Below are 22995 nucleotides of genomic sequence, written 5' to 3' on the forward strand. Positions count from 1 at the left end.
TAAGTGGGAACCACAGTCAGCTTTCATTGGTATCATTCTCATCTTCAAGACACAGAGGAGCCTTCACTTGGGCATACATAAGGGGGCTCACAGGGACCAGCCACTGACGTGCTTCAGTATTCTCTGTCCTCAAGCCTGGCAGAGAAGCTCAGGACAAAAACCAAGCAGGTGACCTCACAGAAGATTATATTTCAGAGGGCTTCTGGCTTGGCTATCTGTTTAATTCAGTTTGCAGCATTTTCTCAACTTTTCTGTAACATCCCAAATAGTTCTATCTCAGATTTCCTCTCAAGATTTTAATTTCCTCCTTTACTGTCTGCACTCCAGAGCTTCCTCTCCAAGCACAAACATCTCATTTTGTTCCACTCAGTGAAGCACCTTTTGTGATGTTTAAAACACTTTTATCAGGATAGAAAGGCAGTATAAGCAGCCAGGGGAACATTTGGAATACTAAACTCAGACTACTTGGGTCCCAGAGTAGACAGGAGGAAAAACTTGAGGATTAAGAAAGGTAGTCAAGCAAGATAGAATAGGATGAGTTCAGGCAAGGAAACGCACCACAGAAAAAGCAATCGAGGTCAGATGGTGATGAAAGGAAAGAATAGCAAAATTTTGGGAAGGGAAGAATCTTTGAGTTTTGTAATGATACTGATTATTAAAAATAAAGAAGTGGGTTTTTTTAAAGGAAAATTTTACCACAGCTCAAAAAACCCCAAATGATAATTTAAGACCTCCCTACTGGAAAACAAAAACAGGAGATTCTCACGATCTCTTCACCAAACTCTGGATTTTGATAAAAGTCATAGAATATTAAAGCTGGAAGGGCTTGGAGATTATTTTTGCCATCATTTCCACAGTGTGATCCAACCACAGGAAATTCCTGGCCATATTCTAATGACATGGTTTCTCTGAGGATGAGTCTTGCAGTCTCATATTCAAATGAGCTCCTCCATACTTCTTATGCACCTAAACTTTGAGCAGCTCTGAGCTAAACTTTCATTAGGGGGTGTGTTAATCCATTTTGTGCAGCTACAACAGAATATATGAGGCTGTGTAATTTACAAAGAACAGATTTATTTCTTACAGTTCTGGAGGCTTGGAAGTCTAAGATCAAGAGGCCTCCATCTGGGAAGGGCCTTCATGCTGTCATCCCATGGTGGAAGGTAGGAGGGCAGAAGAGAGGCAAAAGGGGACCGAACTTATCCTTTTATATGAACCCACTCCCACAAGAACAACATTAATCCACTCATGAGGGCAGAGTCCTCAAGGCTAATCACCTCTCATTAGGCCCCATCTCCCAACACTGTCGCACTGGGGATTGAGTTTCTAACACATGCCTTTTGGGGGACACACTTAACTTATAGCATAAGGGAAGGAGAGACTGCTTGTTAAAAATACAAACTGTTGGCCAGGTACGGTGGCTCACACCTGTAATCCCCACACTTTGGGAGGCCGAGGTGGGTGGACCACCTGAAGTCAGGAGTTCGAGACCAGCGTAGCCAACATGGTAAAACCCCGTCTCTACTAAAAATACAAAAATTAGCCAGGCATAGTGGCGGGTACCTGTAATCCCAGCTACTTGGGAGGCTAAGGCAGAAGAATAACTTGAACCTGGAAGGCGGAGGTTGCAGTGAGCCGAGATTGTGCCACTGCACTCCAGCCAGGGCAACAGAGCAAGACTCTGTCTCAACAACAACAACAAAAAATACAAACTGTTGGGTCTACCTCGGGTCTACCAAACCAGCATTTCCAGGGCAGCCCTGGAAGTCTAGAGTAAGCCCCAGGCCCCACTCCCACCTTATGTGACTTGTGCAACCAGCTAGTCATCTGCTATGACATTTGGGAACCAATAAGCTACAAACCCCCCATTTCATAGATGGAGAAATGAAGATGCAGAGAAGTGAAAAATCCTTATTTATTATTCTGTTTTGCCCCACAGCAACACTCCCACCAAGAAATACTTCAAATGTGGCAAACAAAAATGGACTGAAGAGGCTAATTAGAGAAGTACTTCTATCTTTGCCTCTTAGATATTTCCAAATAACTAAAAATTCATCCCTTTAGAGTTGGAGTTCTTAATCTGGGGAGTTCGTCAACTTGGATGTAAATAAAACTACTCCTTTATTTTCCCTGAGATGAAATTTAGAATTTCCTTTAATTCCAAATGTAGGTATCAACCCACAGCAGAAGAAATCTTCAGTTGTCACCAGTAGAAATAACAGATTTTTTTTTCTTAATTGTTTTAACTTTCTTTTTTTTTCTTTTGAGATGGAGTCTCACTCTGTTGCCCAGGCTGGAGTGCAGTGGCACAATCTCAGCTCACTGCAACCTCCACCTTCCGGGTTTAAGTGATTCTCCTGCCTCAGCCTCCCAAATTTTGTTTAACTTTTTAACACTCCTTCCTGCACACTGATGATATTTATATTTTCAAACCACATTATGATTGTTGCAGACATCTTGAAACATCACTGATACTCATCATTACTTTGAAATTATAGGAATTTTGGACCTGCCACTAGATCTTGTTATTTAATGAATATTAAAGAAATACATATATTTTAAATACTTTGATAACTATATTTCAATAAAATCGATATCCTTTATGAACCACTGTATTTATTTCATGCTTTAAAAACATTCTTCTGGCCAGGTGCACTGGCTCACGCCTGTAATCTCAGCACTTTGGGAGGCCGAAGCGGGTGGATCACCTGAGGTCAGGAGTTCGACACCAGCCTGGCCAACGTGGTGAAACCCTGTCTCTACTAAAAATACAAAAATTAGCTGAGCCTGGTGGCATGAGCCTATAATCCAGCTACTTGGGAGGCTGAGGCAGGAGAATCGCTTGAACCCGGGAGGCAGAGATTGCAGTGAGCCGAGATTGTGCCGCTGCACTCCAGCCGGGCAACAGAGAGAGACTCCATTTCAAAAAAGAAAAAAAAAAAAAAAAAGAAAAGCATTCTTCTGAGAAGGGGAGCATGAAGCTAACGAAATCCACAGGATAAAGAATGCTTAAGAAACTCTGCTTTAGGAAAAACCATTTCTGAGGAACATTTTATGCTCCCCTTAACCCCAGACCAGTGTTTCCCAAACCAAGACAATAAGAATCACTTGAGGGACTTATTACTCTGAGCGAGGCCTAAGAATCATTTTGTTTAACAAGAGCATCTGGAGATTTGGGAAATGCTGCCTTATAATCAGTAAATTTGGGGAATGCTGCCCTAGGCTGTGTCTATTGAAAATCAATAGACAAGTTCGGTACCTGAAGACACTTTCCTGCTTACTCAACTTCTGTATTGCCACAGGGAGTTAGTTACATTCATTAGCAAGTAAGAGTAACACCACCTGGTTGCTGTATAATTCTAAAGTGAGTTATTCATTAGAATGCAGGAGAAAGAATCGTGTCTCTAAAAAGCCTCAGGTCAATTTGATTTTTTTCACTTTTTTTTTTTTTTTTTTTTTTTTTTTTTTGAGACTGAGTCTAGCTCTATCGCCCAGGCTGGAGTGCAGTGGCACGATCTCGGCTCACTGCAAATTCTGCCTCCCGGGTTCAAGCAATTCTCGTGCCTCAGCTTCCCAAGTAGGTAGGATAACAGGCGCCCACCACCACACCCAGCTAATTTTTGTATTTTTAGTAGAGACGGGGTTTCACCATGTTGGCCAGGCTGGTCTCAAATTCCTGACCTCAAGTGATCCACCCACCTCCCAAAGTGCTGGGATTACAGGCGTGAGCCACTGCGCCAGGCCTTTTTTCACTTTTATCTGTTTTAATTTCAAAAATCATTTTGCCTTTCATAATCTTCCAACACTTTGTACCTATCTCACCTTTGGTGCCTATCACATTGCCTCATAGCTGTTTTTTAAGTACTTATCTCCTGGGCCCTCAGTTCACCCATGTGAATGGGTGTAATGAGTATTCACACATTACTTTTGGTAATAGGCACACATTGTATTCTGAGATCCTGGGAACAAAAACAGGTTTGTTTCAATACACCTGCCCAAGCAAAGTATCGGACACATTATGGGCACTCATTAGACCATGGCTATAGGGGTAATGGATGGACACACACCAACTCTTCTACCTCCTATGATATTAGAATAGAGTTAAATTGCACACATCTCAGAAGAGGCAAGCCACTAAACTGTGAGAGGCAGGAAGAGTAATGGTAATATAAAGGGGTCAAAATTCTAGCTCCTTTTACGAGCTATGTGTCCTTAGGCAAATTATTCAGCCCTTCCAGGTCTCCATTTCTTTATCTATAAGTTAGAAATCACATTTACTTCTTCAGGTTGTGATGAGAAAATGTGTGAGAGTTACCAGCATATTCTTGGCACCTAGATGCATTTTATTGATCCCTTATTATTAGTTGCTTGATATGGAGGATGCCAATAGGAAAAAAAATTTCATTACAAGTCCCACCAATTAGAGACTCATTTTAATAAGTAAGCTCCAGGGAAGGCTAAGTGATGGCACCTTAGTGGGAATTATTTTAATCAGCTAATCAGATTGTTTTCTTCTTGACTCTTAGCTGAAATCAAGGAGGGAATGAGAATTTTGATGGCAGAATCAGGAGATGGGAAAAGAGGATAGCCAGAATGGAACGACAGGCCAGTGGGGGCCTGGAAGCCAGAGAACAGCTTGAGGGCTTTGTCCTTTGGGGGCTAAGCAGGAGGGGTATTAAATAAAACTGTCTGTGTACTTTCACCAGCCCCAAAGGCAGCACTTACCACTGTCTCTTGCACCATTCTTTGAACCCTGGGATAGAGGCAATCAGGAGAGTGTCTCTTTCCCTAGAAAGGAGATGATATGGTCTGTCACACAAACATCCCTGAGGAGCACCTGGTTTTCTTCTTTCCCCTAGTATCTACCCACTTCCATCCCTTTTCCAACAACTACCCCTCCTCACCTAACACTTCCCTATAGCAGGGTGTGTAACAACCTACATTCCAATGCTCTGTCTGCCTGTACTAGCCCTGTGACCTTGGACAAAGTGCTTATTCTTTCTAAGCTTTTAGATTCTTCCTCTGCAATGAAGATAATAATCCTCTGTCACAGAATTATAATCGGCAATAGAGACCATGTATGTAAAGTGCTTTGCAGAACACCAGGCACTTAGTAAGCATTCAATAAATCTTAGCTGTTATTATGACAGATTATGTCAGAGGCCGTTTATTATTTCAGAATATATTTTCATGGTTAGGCCCTGCTCTGGGAGCTGGGGACACAGCAGCAAACAAGTAAATCTTCTTGCTCCTGTTGGTGTTGGTTAAGTAACAATAACTCCATCTCCTATCAAGTAAATGTATAACTTGTCTTCAAAAAGCTCTAAGAACACATACAATAAAAACAAATTCAGTTTTCAAAGTCTGAAGTTTCAAAGTTATAGAAATTCCTCGAATGGGTCATGTGGGTTGGTAACACATGTACAGTGAATTCTCGATCAATGTTAATTCTTATTAACAATATTAGGATATCATGATGATCTCTGGCATTTTATTGATGAATGCGTTACTTCTCCAGTTATCTTGTAAATTCTTTAAGGATAGGCCCTGTAGTACATTTTGTAAAACCTCTCAACACACATGACATACACTCCTACAAACCAAGTACTAAGAGCTTCACAAGTATTTGCTTTATAAGTATATGAATGAATGAATGAATGCTCAGCAAACACTGAAGTTTGCTGTTATCCTAACTATCCTTTCTCACCTACCCTAGCCCAAAACACACATAAACAAACATTTGCTCACAATTATGCCAAAAAATGTTTTCTTACCCAATTTAAAGCATTAACCGCAGAGTAGATATAATGTTGAAATAAAATTTAGTATACAAAATCAGCTTTTGCAAGAAGCTTTTAGAGTATGCAACTGTCCTATGTAATGAACAAAACCATCTTTTATTCTCCTGGTTCCCCTGTATCATTATGTTATTATCACTCTTTAGATCAGAATTCTTACGTCTCAATCTTTTAAAAGCTTTTTATTCTCAGGATTCCTATAAATTCATATTCAGCCTTTATTTATTTAGATAGAGCCAATTGGTCAAACTAAAAGAGAGACAGTAAATCCCAAACCAAATAAAAAATATGATGACTTCTTCACTAGTTTTAACTTTTCGTTGTTGCTTTTAAACAAAAAATCATTGGTCAGGGTTTCTCAAAACAGTCTGGAGATGACCAAAGATAGGAATAAAATGAGATGCAAAAAAAGAAATAAATCCAAGGGGAAGAAGTTGTTAGGGATGAGGAAGGATAGACGGCATTTTAGGACCTTGTTTTACTGGGATAAAACAGAAATGAACAGTAAACTGACCTGGTCATATAAGAAGATCCTTGGATGAGAAAATCCAGATGAAGGAATAGCACTATCTTTATGCACAGTCATTTGGTCAGTATCTGTTTTCTTGTTGAGAAGCTACTTCAGAGGCTACTGTACCATTTTTCACTCTTTCTTCCTCTTAAATGGCCATTGGGCCTGTTCAGGAGGGGTATTGCAAATACTCAGCTACAGCCAGAGGCACAAAGCCTGGCAGGTTTCTCCCCGAGATCTAGGGTCCCCAAGAATGACAGCCCACCCCCCAGGCAAGAAGCTGGTAACTGCACAAAGCCTCGTGGTCCATGAGTGTGGCCTTTGGTGGACATTTTAAAAATGACAGTCTCCCTGACACATCTTCCTGATTCAATTAGGCTATGTAAAACTTTTAAAAATAAATAGAAATATACTAGAATATAAATGATATTACCTAAATTCCTGACTGTAAGCGTTACTCAGAGGATGTTATGGAGCTTGAAACACATGTATAGATAGACGCATGAGGTTGAAACCATCCTCATGAATTCTGAGTAGTGGAGAGAATCCAGCCCTTTTCCCCACCTTTTGTTTTTTGGGATGTGGGTGGGGAGGGAGAGTGTTGAAGGCAGTCACATTGGCACAGATTTATTTTACATAGATTCCCATAAATGTTGTTTCAGAATGTTTCCAAGCTTTACAGGCTGAAGCCAGATAGATTTTTACTTTGGAGGTAAATTTTATGAAAAATGTGTTCTTAGCTTATTTCTTGAGTACATGATGAACTCTCTACTGGGTGAAGGACTTCAGAGAGACAGTTTTGGCACAATGTACACGTCGGGCAGTCACCGAAGTTCTTTTACCACCACCTGTGGTTACCACTTAACCACGAGGAGCATTAGTTGCATCCTGAGTTTGAACTTCAACAATGATTCTCAAACCTTGGTATGTATAGGAGTGTTTATTTAAAAATGAAGATTTAGCCTGGCTTGGTGGCGCATTCCTGTATTCCCAGCTACTCGGGAGGCTGAGGCAGGAGAATCACTTGAACCAGGGAGGCGGAGGTTGTGGTGAGCCGAGATTGCACCATTGCACTCCAGCCTGGGCAACAAGAGCAAAACTCCATCTCAAAAAATAAAATAAATTTAAAAAAAAATGAAGATTTACAGACCAAAGAGCCAAAGATTCTGACTCAGTAGGTATAGGAAGGATTCAGAAATCTACATCTTTAATAAACACCTCACTGTGGACCACACTTTGAGAATCACTGGACTAATTGACTTGGAAGATCACTTCCAGCATTAGCATTCTAACATTCTGTGAATTTGTCCTTTCTTTAGGCAACCAGTCTTGGATAGCCTGGCACTCCCTTGATGTCCGTCTGCCCTGTGGGAACAATGGTACACAGGGAGCAGGAGTGCCCACATCTACACTAGGCAGCAAAGGAAAGAAAATAGGGCCAACTGGGTTGTTGTTCCTTCACTGGGGTAAACACTAACATCCTTGTCTCTGATACCCAGGTGACAGGTGGAGTCTGGAATTTCAGCCGCGTTTGCTGCGATGTTTTTGTCACCCTGGATGTCATGATGTGTACAGCCAGCATCCTTAACCTCTGTGCCATCAGCATAGACAGGTAGGGCTGCAATTCCCCTTCCAGGTGGCCCAAAAGCTGGGGAAGTGGGGAGAGACAGATTTTGCATTTGAGGGTACTGGGGTCACCTCCAAGTAGAACTTGACACTGGAACGTTTTCTTTCCTCTCTTTTTCTTTTAAAGTATGGTTTGCAGGTGAGAAGAAACCCCTGCGACAGGTGGGAAATAATGACCCTATAAGCTTTCCTGGCCTTTCTTCTCCTCCAGCTCCCTGAAGAGGATCCTGGTTTTGCTTTTCCACTATCTTTTGGGGTTTTTTTTTTCTTCCTAATAGGAAGGAAAGCGGGAGGTGGAGAAAGAGGAAAAGTGAGCTGACTGGGATTGGTAGGAAATTTTGTTGTTGTTTGTTTTTGTTGAAGGGAGAGATGGAGAGAAGGTGGGAGAGAGAAAGAGAAAGAAAGAGGGGCAGGTGTAGGGATAATTTTTGAGGGGGAGAGGGGAGAGAAGTGGGGGAGAAAGGCAATTTTAGAAAGCATGGCTGTGATCTATATGTTTCTCTCATAGAGCTTAGAGAAGCAAGTAAAGAATAGTATGGTTTTTAAAATTACATTTTGGTTGCTGGGGTGAATTGCTGTGATTTTGACTCCTCTCTCTGTGTGTTCTGCCTGAGTAACATTGCTTTCTATCCCTGAGAGCACCTGGACTCACCACCCTTGCTCTGGGTCCCTCTGTTTCTCCCTTCCCCTCTCCTTTTGTCTTCCTCTCTTCTTTCCCCTTTTCTCTGCCTGAGCCTTAGATTTGCCTGGCTCCCCTGGGACATCACCAGCCTCACTGAGAGCCCTGGGGGAAAGGAGGTCGCTTTCAAGCCTATGGCCCTTGATGCCAGTCAAAAGCCTCCTCCCTTCCCTCCTCTGAGTTCTCTCCCTCCCACTTCCCCTTCCGCCTCTTCCCCTTCTCCCAGTAATATCATCCATCCACCTCATAGCTCCAACAGGTGACCCCAAATCAGATCTGCCATTTATTGAGAACTTATCACATTGTGCTAAGCTTTGACACACATTAACTCATTTCATCTTCACAATTCTTAGGTACTGTTATTATCTTATGTATTATCTTAGTACTGTTATTTTATGGTGTAAACATTGGCTACCTTCAAACAGGGACCACTGAATTCAGCTGAATACTCTTTGTTCAAGACTCTGTAATGGGCACAGCAGAGAAGGTCACAGGTGATCAGGAGCTAGGTCTTGTAGAAGAGTTTGGGGTGATGATAATGAAGCAAACCAGCTGCAGTCCTCCACTTCTGCAAATAATGCATTCCTGAAAATGTGTACTAAATGTCTAGAAATTACACAAAAGACTTAGATATTAGAGCTAAAAATATTGTAAAATCCCCAACTCTTCACTTTTTAAAACAGCTTTATGAAATATAACTCACATACCACACAATTCATCCACTCAAAGTGTGTAATTCAATGTTATATTGGTATGTTTACAAGCTTATGCAACTATATTCCATTTTTTTTTTTTTTTTTTTGCAGAGATGAGGTCTTGCTATGTTGTCCAGGCTGGCCTCAAATTCCTGGACTCAAGCGACCCTCCCACCTTAGCCTCCCAAGTAGCTGGGATTACTGGCACATACTACTGAAACTGGACCCCTCTTTATTTTATTTTTATTTATTTTTTTTTTTTTTGAGATAGAGATTCACTTTTGTTGTCCAGGCTGGAGTGCAATGGCGTGATCTCAGCTCACTGCAACTTCCACCTCCCAGGTTCAAGTGATTCTTCTGCCTCAGCCTCCCGAATAGCTGGGATTACAGGCATGCGCCACCATGCCTGGCTAATTTTGTATTTTTAGTAGAGACGAGGTTTCTCCATGTTGGTCAGGCTGGTCTCGAACTCCCAACCTCAGGTTATCCACCCGCCTAAAACTCCCAAAGTGCTGGGATTACAGGTGTGAGCCACCGCACCTGGCCTACCCATCTATTTTTAAACACACGCTTTAATGGTATTATTTTCAGCATTGTGGACATGTTCTTTAGCTTCCCTCTCAGCTGGCTAGCCAACCAAGTGATATAAATTAAAAAAAAAAATCATCCAATTAGCTGATTGGTTTGCAGGATCACCAGAGGAAAGTGTGTTCATATTCATTTTTTGGTTATTGTTCAAAATTCCCATTTCAGCACATAAAAGGAAATTTGAGGCTGTTGCTATAGAGGGCACAACAATGGGCCAATTGAGGGGGCCTGTGCTATGACCTCTAGAAAAAGCAGGCTGGAGATGCCACAACATAGTGACAGAGAAAGCATTACGAAGTTCAAGGGTGACTGAATCAGACTGTGGGAATATGAAAGGGCTTTACGGAAAAGAGGATCATTGTGATAGACTTTGGAGCATGAGAAGGATATGGGGCAATCTGGGAAGAGATGAAACTGAAAAGGGGGATTGAGGCCAGGCACGGTGGCTTACTTCTGTAATCCCAGCAATTTGGGAGGCCGAGGCAAGAGGATTGTTTGAGGTCAGGAGTTCGAGACCAGCCTGGCCAATATGGTGAAAACCCATCTCTACCAAAAATGCAAAAATTCGCTGGACATGGTGGTGGATGCCTGTAATTCCAGCTACTCAGGAGGCAGAGGCTGGAGAATCGCTTGAACCTGGGAGGCAGAGTTTGCAGTGAGCTGAGACTGCACCATTGCACTCCAGCCTGGGCAACAGAGCAAGACTCTGACTCAAAACAAGAAGAAAGAAAGAAAAAAAAAAGGAGAGAAAGAAAAAAAGAAAGAAAGAAAGAAGGAAGGAAGGAAAGAAGGAGAGAAAGGAAAGAAAGAGAGGAAGGAAGGAAGGAAGGAAGGAAGGAAGGAAGGAAGGAAGGAAGGAAGAAGAAAGAAAGAAAGAAAGAAAGAAAGAAAGAAAGAAAGAAAGAAAGAAAGAAAGAAAGAGAAAGAAAGAAAGAAAGAAAGAAAAAGACAGGCAAGCCGTATTGTGGAAAACATTGAATGCCAGGCAGTGGAGGTAATTCTAACTTTTATTCAATAGGCCAAGGAGGCACTGAGGGATTTTGAGTGTGGGAATGGCCACTGGGGCTTTACTTCTGGGGGAATGCTTTTGATAGTGCTATGAAGGACCAGTTAGAAAGTGCAGCAGAATTTCAGGTAAGGGATCATAGGATCCTAAAATAAGTAGCAGGCAACAAGAAAGGAAAAGTAGGGGAAATTTTGAAAAATAAAAAGGCAAAAGGTCTATAAACACCAACCTCTTGAATATGAAAGATTAGGAAGAGAAAGGAGTCAAACGAAACACAAGATTCCAGGAGAAAGATGCTGTCAAGAAGAGATCACCATGTCAAGACGGTTTGGTGCTTTAATGGTTTGGTTTTAACATCTGGCATAATAGGAACAAGTGGACTATCCAGGAAGTAATGTGATCTGGAACTCAGGGGAGAGGGCAGGGATGCAGTTGGAGATTTAGGGAGGTTAGCACAAAGCTTAAGATTATTAACTTGGAGTCAAATAGACATGAATTCTAATCCTGGCACGGCCCAGTACTAGTGGTGTGGCTTTGGCAAATTCCTTAAATACTCTAAGGAGTTGGAAATTGAAGATAACAACAGTGCCTAAGAATTGTGAAGATGAAATGAGTTAATGTGTGTCAAAGCTTAGCACAATGTGATAAATTCTCAATAAATGGCATTTCTTATTTGGGTCACCTGTTGGAGCTATGAGATGGATGGATGATATTATTGGGAGAAGGAGAAGAGGCGGAAGGGGAAGTGGGAGGGAGAGAACTCAGAGGAGGAAAGGGAGGAGGCTTTTGACTTTTGGGAGGAGGCTTTCGGAAAGGACGTGAGAGAATGGGAGAGGGTTCGCTTTGTGAGGAGGGAGAACTGTGTAAAGAGAGCCCCCTCAACCCTTGTAGTTCCTGAGCCTCCTCTCTTCCCTCTTGAGAATGTGCCTATACACTCCACCCACCTATATTCACATGCACTTAGGGCTGTGGGTGAGGATGTGCAGGTTGTTCCCTGCGCAAGGGTGTGGGAATGAAATTCAGCTATCACTCCCTTTTCCAAGCCTAGAGTTGGCCAGAAGAGGGTGCCTTTCTACGATTTGCCAGCCAGGAGAGGGTGCCTTTCTTTAATTTGCACAAGAGCACCATTTTGCTGCCAGCAGCCATGCTTAACACACACCTCTAGTTTTTACCACTTAAAACACAACCAACGAGAGTAACTTTGAATTGGCTTCTGTCCCATATAGGAAAACTCCGAGAATACACAGCACTTACCTACCTGAAGGGACCAGCCATGCCTTAGATCCCAAGCAAAAAGGAAGCTCCCTTCTTGGCTCATAGTTCTATATGGGCCAATGAATTCTCACCAAACCTCAAAATGGAGCCCCCTCCTATTCTAGAAATGAAAACAGGCCTTGGAAAAGCTGGGTTCATTATTCTTCACAGCAGTTTGCAGTACATAGCATTACATTCTGTTCATGTGATGACAAATAGCTGGTCAATTCATTAAAAATGCAGTCATTCACGCAGACCTTTGGTCTTCACACAATGCCAGTCACCAATCTGACAAACTTAACCAAATGGATTCAGTATTTTTTGGTCATGAAGCCCTGGTCTATAATAATGCTGTGGAAAGAGATATGAAAGAAAAGGAAATGATAAAAGGGTTTTTGAAAGCAAGTAATACTATTGTCATTAGATTCTTAGGCATAGCTCTGATGCTTGGATTAATGCTGCCTTTTCTTTTTTAAAAAGCAGAGTGGGAAGTCCTCTGAGCACAAGCCCCCACTCCTTTAGCTCCTTGCTTCCCCAGGGAGCCAGCCCTCCTCCCATCACATCCTGGGTCCAAACTAACTCAGGGAGAGGGCTGAGAATGTGTCAGAAGAGGAGGACACGACCAAGTGGTGAGAATCAGAGTCCTCCGAGAGGAGCCCAGGAATAATGCAGCCAAATTCATTCACCAGGGAGTTCTTTAAGTGGCTCTCAAATGGCACCCATTACACAGGCAAGCCTCCGCGTCTTTGCAGCGAGCACAATAGGTACCAGATGAGTCACAGGCACCTTGGATTTTTAGTTTGCATCTAAATAAGCACTTTATATTTGCAAAAGGCTTTCCAGTCATTTGCAAAAAGCTTTCTCCTTCAACAACTCCAGGAGGGGAGTCCACAGAACTAAAGATTTATTGAGCCCCCTGTCTGACCAAATAAAAGATGGTGAAAAGCAGCCCTCACAGAACTCTGGGGCTCATTAAACCCAGGCGGGGAGTTAGAGTCAGGCCTTCCCACCCAGGCTGGCCTCTTTCCTCCTGGACTGCTAGCTTCCTGAAGAAGCTTCCTAAAGAAGTGTGTGTGTCCTTGTCAGGACACACACACACACACACACACACACACACAGATCTCCCACCCTGGGACAGGGCTCTGAGATAGAAATCACATTCTGCAAGGTACTGAGACCTTCAGTAAGTGACCAACCATATAGATCCTGCTCATAGAACCGGAAGTCAGAAGGGGCATCACAGTTATCTCATTTGAGTGGAAATGCTAAATGCTTGCATGAAGTGCTGCAGCCTCTTAGCACAGGTGTGGGACTAGAAATGGAATCTCCTGACTTTCCACTAGCACTCTATTACAATAAGTGACACCTTCATTGGTGAATGTGAGGATGGGGCACCAAGGCAAGGGCCTCTGGCCACGCTGGCAGCTCACCTCCACAGGTGCAATTTTCTTGGACTAAATGAGGCACATCTCCTATGTCTTCAATGCCCTGGCTACCTCTGTGCTAATGCTAACTTACATGAGTCTGGAAGCAACAACAATAAAAATAGTTACCATTTATTTAGCATGTACTACGTGCCAGACACTAAGAGCTCTTCATTCATTATTGCTAACCTTCACGACAACCCAGAGAGAGAGATGTATTATCCTCACTATATAAATAAAGGTGCTGAGACTAGAATGGGTAGGTGAGCTTGCCGAGATCACACAACTGGCTGGTGCAAGAGTAAGGATTCAGGCAGCCTCTATTTACAGCACACTCCCTTATTCAGAGATGCTGAGCTGTGAGTCTGGCTCTGGGCTCCCTAGCTATAGAGTCACACTGCCTGGCTAAAAATCCAGGCTCTACAGTTTAATAGCAATGTGACCTTGGGCAAGTCAATTAACCTGTCAGAGCCTCAGTTCCCTTATCTGTTTAGTGGAGAATAATAACAACTACCTCAAAGGGTTGTTAGGAGGATTAAATGAATTAATATTTGTAAAGCACTTCAAATAATGCCTGTCACATAGAAAGTGTCATGTGCTTTTTTGGTGGATCAATAAACAAATTTAATATTCCCTGATATCAGGAGGAAGGGGAAGACAACCATAAACTCACTGATATGAACAATCACTGATCCCTTGAGCTAGCACAATAATAATGACAACAATAACAATAATAATACCGTCTTTTGAATGTTTAGTATTAATCACTAGGCACGGTGATTTAAAAAAAAACGTTTACAGAGAAAATATCATTCAATATTCATTACAGCCTTTTCGGGCAGAAATTATTATCCCCATTGTACAGATGAGAAAACTGAGTCTTAGAAAAAACAAACCACTGGCCCATGGCCACACAGGTCAGTGGTGGAGCCGGGATTCAGAGCTGATCTGTCCGTTTCTCATGCCAGCGGACTTAATCACCACTCACACTGCCAGTGCTGGGGTCAGCAGAGTCATCCAGACCAGAAACGGCCCATGGAGCTAAGAGCTCAGACACAAGGGGAGGGTCCCTGGCTCAGGGTCTGCAGGGGCGGCGCGCACAGTGCGAGGCTGGCAGGTCCGGGCCGGGACTACCGCCGCGAGCGCAGCGGCCAGATGTTCAGAGGTGGCCCTGGGCCAAGCCTCTGTCTCTCGGCCAAGCCCAGCCCAGCCCTCCGGGTGCTTTGGCTCGGCCCTCGCTCGCAGTCGGTCACGTGCAATCGCTCCGAGAGGAAGTCAGAGGCTAAGCGGTCGGCCTGGGTGGGAATGCAGGGTCCCTGCAGGGCTCCAGGAAGCAGGGCGCCGGGCTTTCCCTCTCTGCTTCCCCACAGAGCCTGGAGAGCCCCCAGGTGAGCAGTGAACTTCTCACCCCAACCGTGCTGGCAGAGTTCTTGCTGCATTATAGTGCCCTCCGATGGCCAATTCCGGTACAGCCTCGCTGTCGCAGTCGGCTTATGACAAGCGGGGGCTTCATTTATTCTAACAGTTTAATCAAGTTTAAAAAAGAGCAAGAAAAAAATTAACGTAACAGTGTTAAATTGTAGTCTTGTCTCTTACTTCTTATCCAAGTGAACAAAAATCTTTGTCACAGAAGTTTTCCCTAATGCAGACTTTCTCAAAACCTGTCTAATCATAAGATGCACTTGCTTGTTAAAAATACACATTTCTGTTCTCACTGATACGTGGGAGCTAAGCTGTGAGGATGCAAAGGCATCAGAATGACACAATGGACTTTTGGAACTTGGAAGAATCCCCAAGGAGGGGGATTCAGACAGGACTTGCATCAGATGAAGGGGAGCGGGGTGAGGGATAAAAGACTACAAATATGGTACAGTGTATACTGCTTGGGTGATGGGTGCACCAGGATCTCGCGAATCACCATAAAGAACTTACGTAACCAAATACTACCTCTACCCCAATAACTTATCGAAAAATAAAATAAAATAATTTCAAAAAAGAAGAAACAAAAATGCACATTTCTGGGTTCCACTTCGGAAGTACTAAATCAAAATCTCCACAAACTAAGCCTGATATTCTGCATTTTAACAGGACCCCCAGGCAATTAACAGAATCCAGCTAATTGAGAAAACTCAGTTGTGGGCACACGCAGTGCTCTGCGAGCACTAACCACCCTTGCCATGCTGACTTCACTGAGGAAGCCCTTGTCCCCCACAAGAACTCAGAGAGCTGTCGATGCCCTCCAGAGGGAGGAGGGCACTCAGAAGAAACACACCTCAGAGGTGGGAGACCTGGCTCTGCCACAATTTGCTGCGGAACCTTGGGTTCATAATTGACATCCTTGCGTCTCTGCTTCCTCCTTTATGGGATAGAGCCAGGGTTCCCTACACTTGCTGGCTCACTTCATTAATGGAGCCTCCAGGGAGTTGTTGAACATTATAGCATATTTAGGAAAGTATATGACTCTCAGTGGTCTGCTGAAGCCAGCTTATCATGGCTAGCGAGAGCTGATTGGCAAAATTTTAGAAACTTTTAGAGTCAGTTATTAAAGCTTTGGTGTAGCTTAAAATCGGCCGTGGTGGGAGTATTGACGCCACAGAAATTGGCAAATATTACAAATTAGGGTTTTTTTGTAAACTACAGAGCCTATTGTTAGCCATTTACCAGAACACCACTGAATACACAGAAGGGTCAGGCTCTTTTACATCAAAGGACATTATGCAAGTGGAAGGCCTGGAGAAAGCGAGTTACAGCATTCCTTCCCCTCGCTGTTCGGTCCTGGCAGCAGTAGGACTCAAGGCTCAGCCCCTCCTCCGAGGTGCCTCATAGTTACCACTAACAGCGAGGCCCTTGTAGACATATTGGACTGGAAGCCCCCAGCAGAGTCTAAAGCCCTGAGGAGAGTCAGAGGCCTAGAGAAACACCAGCTGCTACTTGACCTGCTCTTGTATAAACCAAGGAGGGGATTTAAGAGAGGACTTGCATCAGATGAAGGGAACTAGGTTGTTGTAGCCTCCCAAGAAGTGGGTAGCAGGATCTTAATTTGACCTTATCAAATTTTTCCCTTTTGAGAAAGAAGCCACCTTTGTCATACAGCATGATGTCAAGGCCAAGTCCTGCACAGTTTACCTTCATCTCAGAACTCACAGCTAACTGTAATCTGCCCTTTTGGGAATACAAGTGTTACCACTCTACAACAAGATGCACAAGAGGCAGATTCGGGCAGTGCTGGTGCATAGGAGCAGGGAAACACACAGGAGGAGCCTCAGGAAGCCTTGCCCAATCCCTTCTAGCCCAGCATCTGTCCTTCCTTTCCTTAATCCCAGGCCTTGAGGTGCACAACAAGGGTTAAGGAGGCTCCAGGTTCCCTGGAAACTGACAAGACAAAAAATGTTGAGTCATAGGTAGATCCAGCTTATACCTTAGATCCCTGAGCCTGGCCAGGATTAGAAGGGAAGGAAGCCTTCCCCTCTTACAGGAAAGGAGGCCTTCATGACCCATGAGGCAGTTAACAGTTTCTTATTACTTTCTTTGTACAAGGACCTATGGAGAATATCAAGGTTGTAAGAAGATTTGATCTTGAAGTAACTAAAATCATATGGGGCTGCCTCTCTCCAGCCACGAGGCAAATTCAGTCATGAGGCAAGACAGCTGCATGCAGGAGGGCATTGTAATTGATTTGCATAGAAGTGCTAAGAGTTCATAGTTAGAAGTCTCCGTACATGATAGAAAGAACTGGGAAGGTTGCTGGAAAGTTCGTCTGAGATTAATGGAGGGCAAGATTGAGTTGCCCAGGGAGGGAGAAGGAATGATTAATTGAACAAAGACACCAGTCTCTGACTATTGAAGAGTACTCATCACCAGGCCAGTTTGGCTGGAGCTCTGAGTGAGTGTCAGGATCAGTGGGAGGTCAGATTGGCAACGTAAGTTAAGGTCATGTTGGAGAAGGCTGATGAGCTTGGTTTATGGGTGAAAGAGGAGCCATCAACAGTGTATTCATTTTCTATTGCTGTGGAACAAATTATCACATATTTAGAGGCTTGAACTGTACCCATTTTTATCTTGCAGAGTCTGTAAGTCAGAACCCTGTACACAGTGCAGGTAGGTTCTCTTCTCAGGATCTTGCAGGGCTGAAATCAAGGTGTAGACTGGGTTGTGTTCTCATCTGGAGCCTGAGGTCCTCATCCACACTCATTCAGGTTGTTAGGAGTATTCAGTTCCTTGCAGTTGCAGGACTGAGGTCGCTACTTTCTAGCTGACTGTCAATCAGTGCTGTTCTCAGCTCCTGTAAGCCTTTTGCCATCTCCTAAAAAAATGACCCTCTCCAAAACATAGCAGTTTGCGCCTTCAAGGCCAAGAGGATAATTTCGCAGTCCCCTTTAAGGGCTCACCTAATTAGGTCAGGCCCACTCAAGATAATCTCCCTTTTGATTAACTCAGCCTCAACTGATCAGTAATCTAATCACAGGAGTGATATTACATTATAGTCACAGGTTCAGCCTACACTCAGCGGAGGGGATTATACACAGCAGAAATCTTGGGGCCATCCTAGAGTCCTGCCTATCTCAGATAATTTTCAGCTGGGGAGATGGGGAGACGTGATGAAATTTATTTTTGGAACCTGGCTGCAGGAGACCAACGAGGAGGCTGTAGCCATCATAGAAATCAGGTAGCAGGAAAGGGATAGGTGGATAAATAAATGGGGAAGATATCGCAATGGATAAATTTACAGGACCTAGAATGTTCCTCCCCTGTCTGACCTCATGGCTGGCTCCCTCTCGTACCACTCACTTCCCTGCTCACTCTGTGTTAGTTTTACCTCCTCCCTGGTTCTCTAACACATCACCCAGCGTATTTCTTTCATGGTACTCTTCATTTTATATTAACGTATTTGTTTCCTTTTTTCTTGTTCATTCACTCCACTTAACTCTCAGCTCAAAGAGAACAGGGACAATGTGCCTTTTACACACCTCTGAATACCTGGAATGGGGCCTGGCATATAGTTGGGACTCAATAAATATTGAATAAAGGTTAAATACATAAATGACCAAGGCTGAGCACGGTGCCTCACGCCTATAATCCTAGCACTTTGGGAGGTCGAGGCGGGTGGATTGCCTGAGTTCAGGAGCTCGAGACCAGCCTGGGCAACACGGTGAAACCCCATCTCTGCTAAAATACAAAAAATTAGCCAGGCATGGTGGCAGGTGCCTGCAGTCCCAGCTACTCGGGAGGCTGAGGCAGGAGAATTGCTTGAACCCGGGAGACAGAGGTTGCAGTGAGTTGAGATCGCGCCACTGCACTCCAGCCTGGGCGATAGAATGAGATTTCATCTCAAAATAAATAAATAAATAAGCAAGCAAGCAAGCAAATTATAGGAAAGGGTCCAGGGAGAGTCAAAAGGTCTGAGTATTGGGTCTGGATGTCTTGAAGAAAGGCAGAAAGTGAAACCAGATTAAGAGGTTTGGGGAGTTGGGGAGATCTGTTTCAGACATCTTGAGTTTGAGATGACTGTGGAACAGTTGTCCAGCTAAGTCCTACGGGCAGCTGGAAATGCTGGTGAAGAATGTCACAAAAAAAAAAAAACAACACACAACGATGTCCAATAATCATAAGGAACTGGGCTTTGGTTATGTAAAAGAATGAAAACTGGATTTTAAAATAAGCCTTCATTGGACATTCCTCGTTTCTATTTTTAAAACATCTGCTATTTAGAGGAGCTGTCACAATGAAGGTTATAATTTATATTTGGATACAAGCAGGAGGTAAATATCCTCTTTAGGTATCTTCTATCATTGTCTGAAAACCTGCAGGAGACGGTAAAGGCACACAGACCAGCATCCAGAGTGTTCAGAGTGAAGGGTGTGTGACAGTAAGGCCGGTTATGCTGGGCAATCAGGTAGAACTGATAAAGAAGCTCTCCAGCAATCCAGTGATCCTGTATTAACTTTTTTATTCTTCCCTTTCTGTGTTCATCTCCCTCAGTAAGTTCTTCATTCATCTTATCGCAACCTTTCTGCTATTTTCGACCTTTCTGCTTTTCTCTCTTCCTCTAACTAAATTATATTTCTCATGCCATATGTATCAACCTGATTATTTCTCTACTACTTTCGTTTGGTCTTTTGAAAAGTTCTCCTCACTGGACTTGGTGGCTCACGCCTGTAATCCCAACACTTTGGGAGGCTGAGGCCAGATCGTTGCTTGAGGCCAGATCGTTGCTTGAGCCCAAGAGTTTGAGACTAGCCTGGGCAACAAAGTAAGACCCCATCTCTGCAAAAAAATAAAATAATTAGGCAGGCGTGGTGGCACAGGCATATAATCCTAGATACTTGGGAAGCTGAGGTAGGAGGATCTGATCCCAGGAGTTGAACTGCAGTGAGCAGTAATCATGCCACTGCACTTCAGCGTGGGTGACAGAGTGAGACCCTGTCTCCAAAAACAACAACAACAACGACAAAGAAAGAAAAGCACCCCATTCCATCTCACCATGCCTATCCCCTCTCCCCTTGCTTTTTCAGGTACACCGCAGTGGTCATGCCCGTTCACTACCAGCATGGCACGGGACAGAGCTCCTGTCGGCGCGTGGCCCTCATGATCACGGCCGTCTGGGTACTGGCCTTTGCTGTGTCCTGCCCTCTTCTGTTTGGCTTTAATACCACAGGTAACAGTGATGGCTTCACTTCTAGCATCCATGTGATTCACAGCACAGCTGAATGACTGGCTGTGAGTTGTGCTCAGCCCTGAAATTTCTGACCCCTGGTCAGTGTACTTTGCAATTAAATGAGAATGCCACAGAATGTAAAGCTTTGGCCTTTGTGGGTTTTAAATAAAATATAAAGCAAAACCTCATCAATTATTGGCACGGGGGTAAAGTTCTGCCCCAATTAATGAAAAGTCTGGCTCATCTTTATTTTGAAAGAAATGTCATTGTATTCATTTGCAGAAATGTACCAGTTAAAAAAACCAAGATATATATTAATAATTCAGGCAAGGTTTGCTAATAAAAAGATAACAATTCATAACAGACCTACAATGCAAAATAACACATTACAACAGTCTTGTAATAGGATATATACTTCTAACTTTTACTCAGCAAGAATAATTTCCAATTCTTCAGAACTAACCAGTATAGATTCCCAAATTGCTGGAGAGTATATTTTCTATTTTTAATATAAAAATTCTGGGTATGATGGTTGGCGCATGGTACATCTGCTGGATGGATGGATGGATGGACAATGTATATATCTGAAATGCTCGGGATTTTAAGCATGACACCAATACCTCAGATTAATCAATGCCTTCTGCGTTTGTACCATGTCCATCCTTTAGCCTCACTAATTTTTTTTTCTTTTTCTTTTTCTTTTTTTTTTTGAGACCAAGTCTCGTTCTGTCGCCCAGGCTGGAGTGCAATGGCATGATCTCGGCTCACTGCAACTTCCGCCTCCCGGGTTCAAGTGATTCTCCTGCCTCAGCCTCCCAATGAGCTGGGATTACAGGCACCCACCACCACACCCCACTAATTTTGTATTTTACCCTGTTGGCCAGGCTGGTCTCAAACTCCTGACCTCAAGTGATCAGCCCGCCTCGGCCTCCCAAAATGCTGGGATTACAAGTGTGATCCACCGCGTTCGGCCAGCCTCAGTGAAGTAATGTGTCGAATGAAAGGTATTAACCCACATAGTAACATGATGGGTATTGACAATATACACTGAGTGCTAAGGAAAAACTGCTTGATTAGTGTTCTAGTGGTCATCTGGATTTCTTATTTTGTCCATTTGAATTGATTCATTCAATGCCTATATTCCAGGTTTGTAAATTTCTAGTATATACGTACTAGTCACATAGCCATGTGCTTGTGTGTATGCAGATATTATATGTAACATATTACATATAAATACAGGCAAATTCTAACTTTAATCTTCTGAGTGTGATTTGCTGGACAATGATTTAGAAGTCCAAATATATTTTGGAAGATAGGTATAGGCTCTGGAGTAAGTAAAATCTAAGTCCAAACTCCAAATCAAAGCCTAGACTTACTAGCTGTCTCTCCTTAAACAAGTTACTTAACTTCTCTGAGTTCCTCATTGGTAAATGTGGGATAAAATTACAGTGGAGCATACACTTGGGTGAATTAAAATATGTAAACTTGATCTACATATTTAGTTGAGACATTTTTAATATTTATTTTTATATATGACCCCCTACAAATAAGCCCAGCAATTTTATCTCTAAAATTATATGTTCCATAGGAACTCTACAACATATGATATATTACTATAGGTATCATACAACTTATTACTCTGCAGGGTTATAATAAAACCATGTATATCTTTATATGTGATTCAGATTTTCAAAGCAAATTTGAAGTCTATATAATTTTCACTTTATTTATTGACTTTAGAATCTAAGCCTACATATAACTCCACTCTACCTTCTTCATAGAAATTTTTGCAATTAAATGAGGATTAAATTGGGATAACGTATGCAAATATGCCAATCACGTACTGCCTACTCAAGGCTGGCTTGTTTCTCTGCCACAGTAAAGGGTAACTAGCCAACTTATCAACAAACATTTGCCTGTTTAACCCAGGCTATTCTCAAAATATGGTGTTGTTATCTTTGCGTTACTGTTAACCATTCATTACTTGGTTATTTTAACTGAATGACACTTTATACACACAAACGTGTGCACATGCACACATTGCCCAGTACAAAGCAACATCCTTTAACACAGCTATAGAGGCTGCCTCTGTGGCACTAAAATGTCATTTTTGGTGAATGCTAAATGTACTTTACGAGTTAGTCTGATAACTAAGTCACCTTCTGTAACCTTGTTTCTATATGAAAATGCATTCTTAGTTGGAATTTCTAGTGTGGAAAGCTCACCACTGCTAGACCGAGGCACTGCTTACCCGCTAGCCAACAGCAAATCCCTGCCAACATCTGCTGGGCTGACTGCCGTTCCCCTGACTCATTCTTGGTGGAGGCGGCCTTATTCACTCTCACAGACACACCACACTGGAAACAGTTGAAACAGTCTCAAAATCTGACATTAGACTGAGTCCTTGGTTAATGTCGACATCCAGAGTGAAGAAGAATGATGAATTGCAGTGTTGTTGCCCCCAGTGAGATCATTATTGTTCCAGAAACAAAATTCAGGAAAATTTTTTCCAAAAGGATTTTCAAGTATAGAATTGAGAAGGCAGGAAAGGCCTGTGACTTGGTATGTGTGCTCTCACTTCTCTCTCGTCTGTCACAATCTCTCTCTCTTTTACTTTTAAGTTTATTAATAGCACTCTAGCAAGCCTTCCAGTTATTCATATATTGTGTCAAAGTGTCAGGTTCAATTGCAAGAGCTCAGTAGACATTAGCTGGTGTTATGGTTGTTATTAATTATTGGAAAAGTTTATACATCAAAAT

The 22995-nt window shown here is 42.9% G+C and overlaps 1 protein-coding gene across 3 annotated transcripts in view; it reads left to right on the top strand.

Moving 5' to 3' along the window:
* Window positions 1–22995, top strand: part of DRD3 (dopamine receptor D3) — a 67672-nt gene that overhangs the window by 29148 nt on the left and 15529 nt on the right. For all 3 annotated transcript variants that reach the window (XM_003261833.2, XM_012500998.2, XM_003261834.3), the window contains 2 exons: window positions 7809–7921; window positions 20094–20236. In XM_003261833.2, the coding sequence (XP_003261881.1) occupies window positions 7809–7921; window positions 20094–20236 (256 nt within the window). The remainder of the gene's footprint in view (window positions 1–7808; window positions 7922–20093; window positions 20237–22995) is intronic.

The sequence above is a fragment of the Nomascus leucogenys genome, chromosome 21 (assembly GCF_006542625.1).
Source record: "Nomascus leucogenys isolate Asia chromosome 21, Asia_NLE_v1, whole genome shotgun sequence".
Taxonomy (NCBI): Eukaryota; Metazoa; Chordata; class Mammalia; order Primates; family Hylobatidae; genus Nomascus; species Nomascus leucogenys.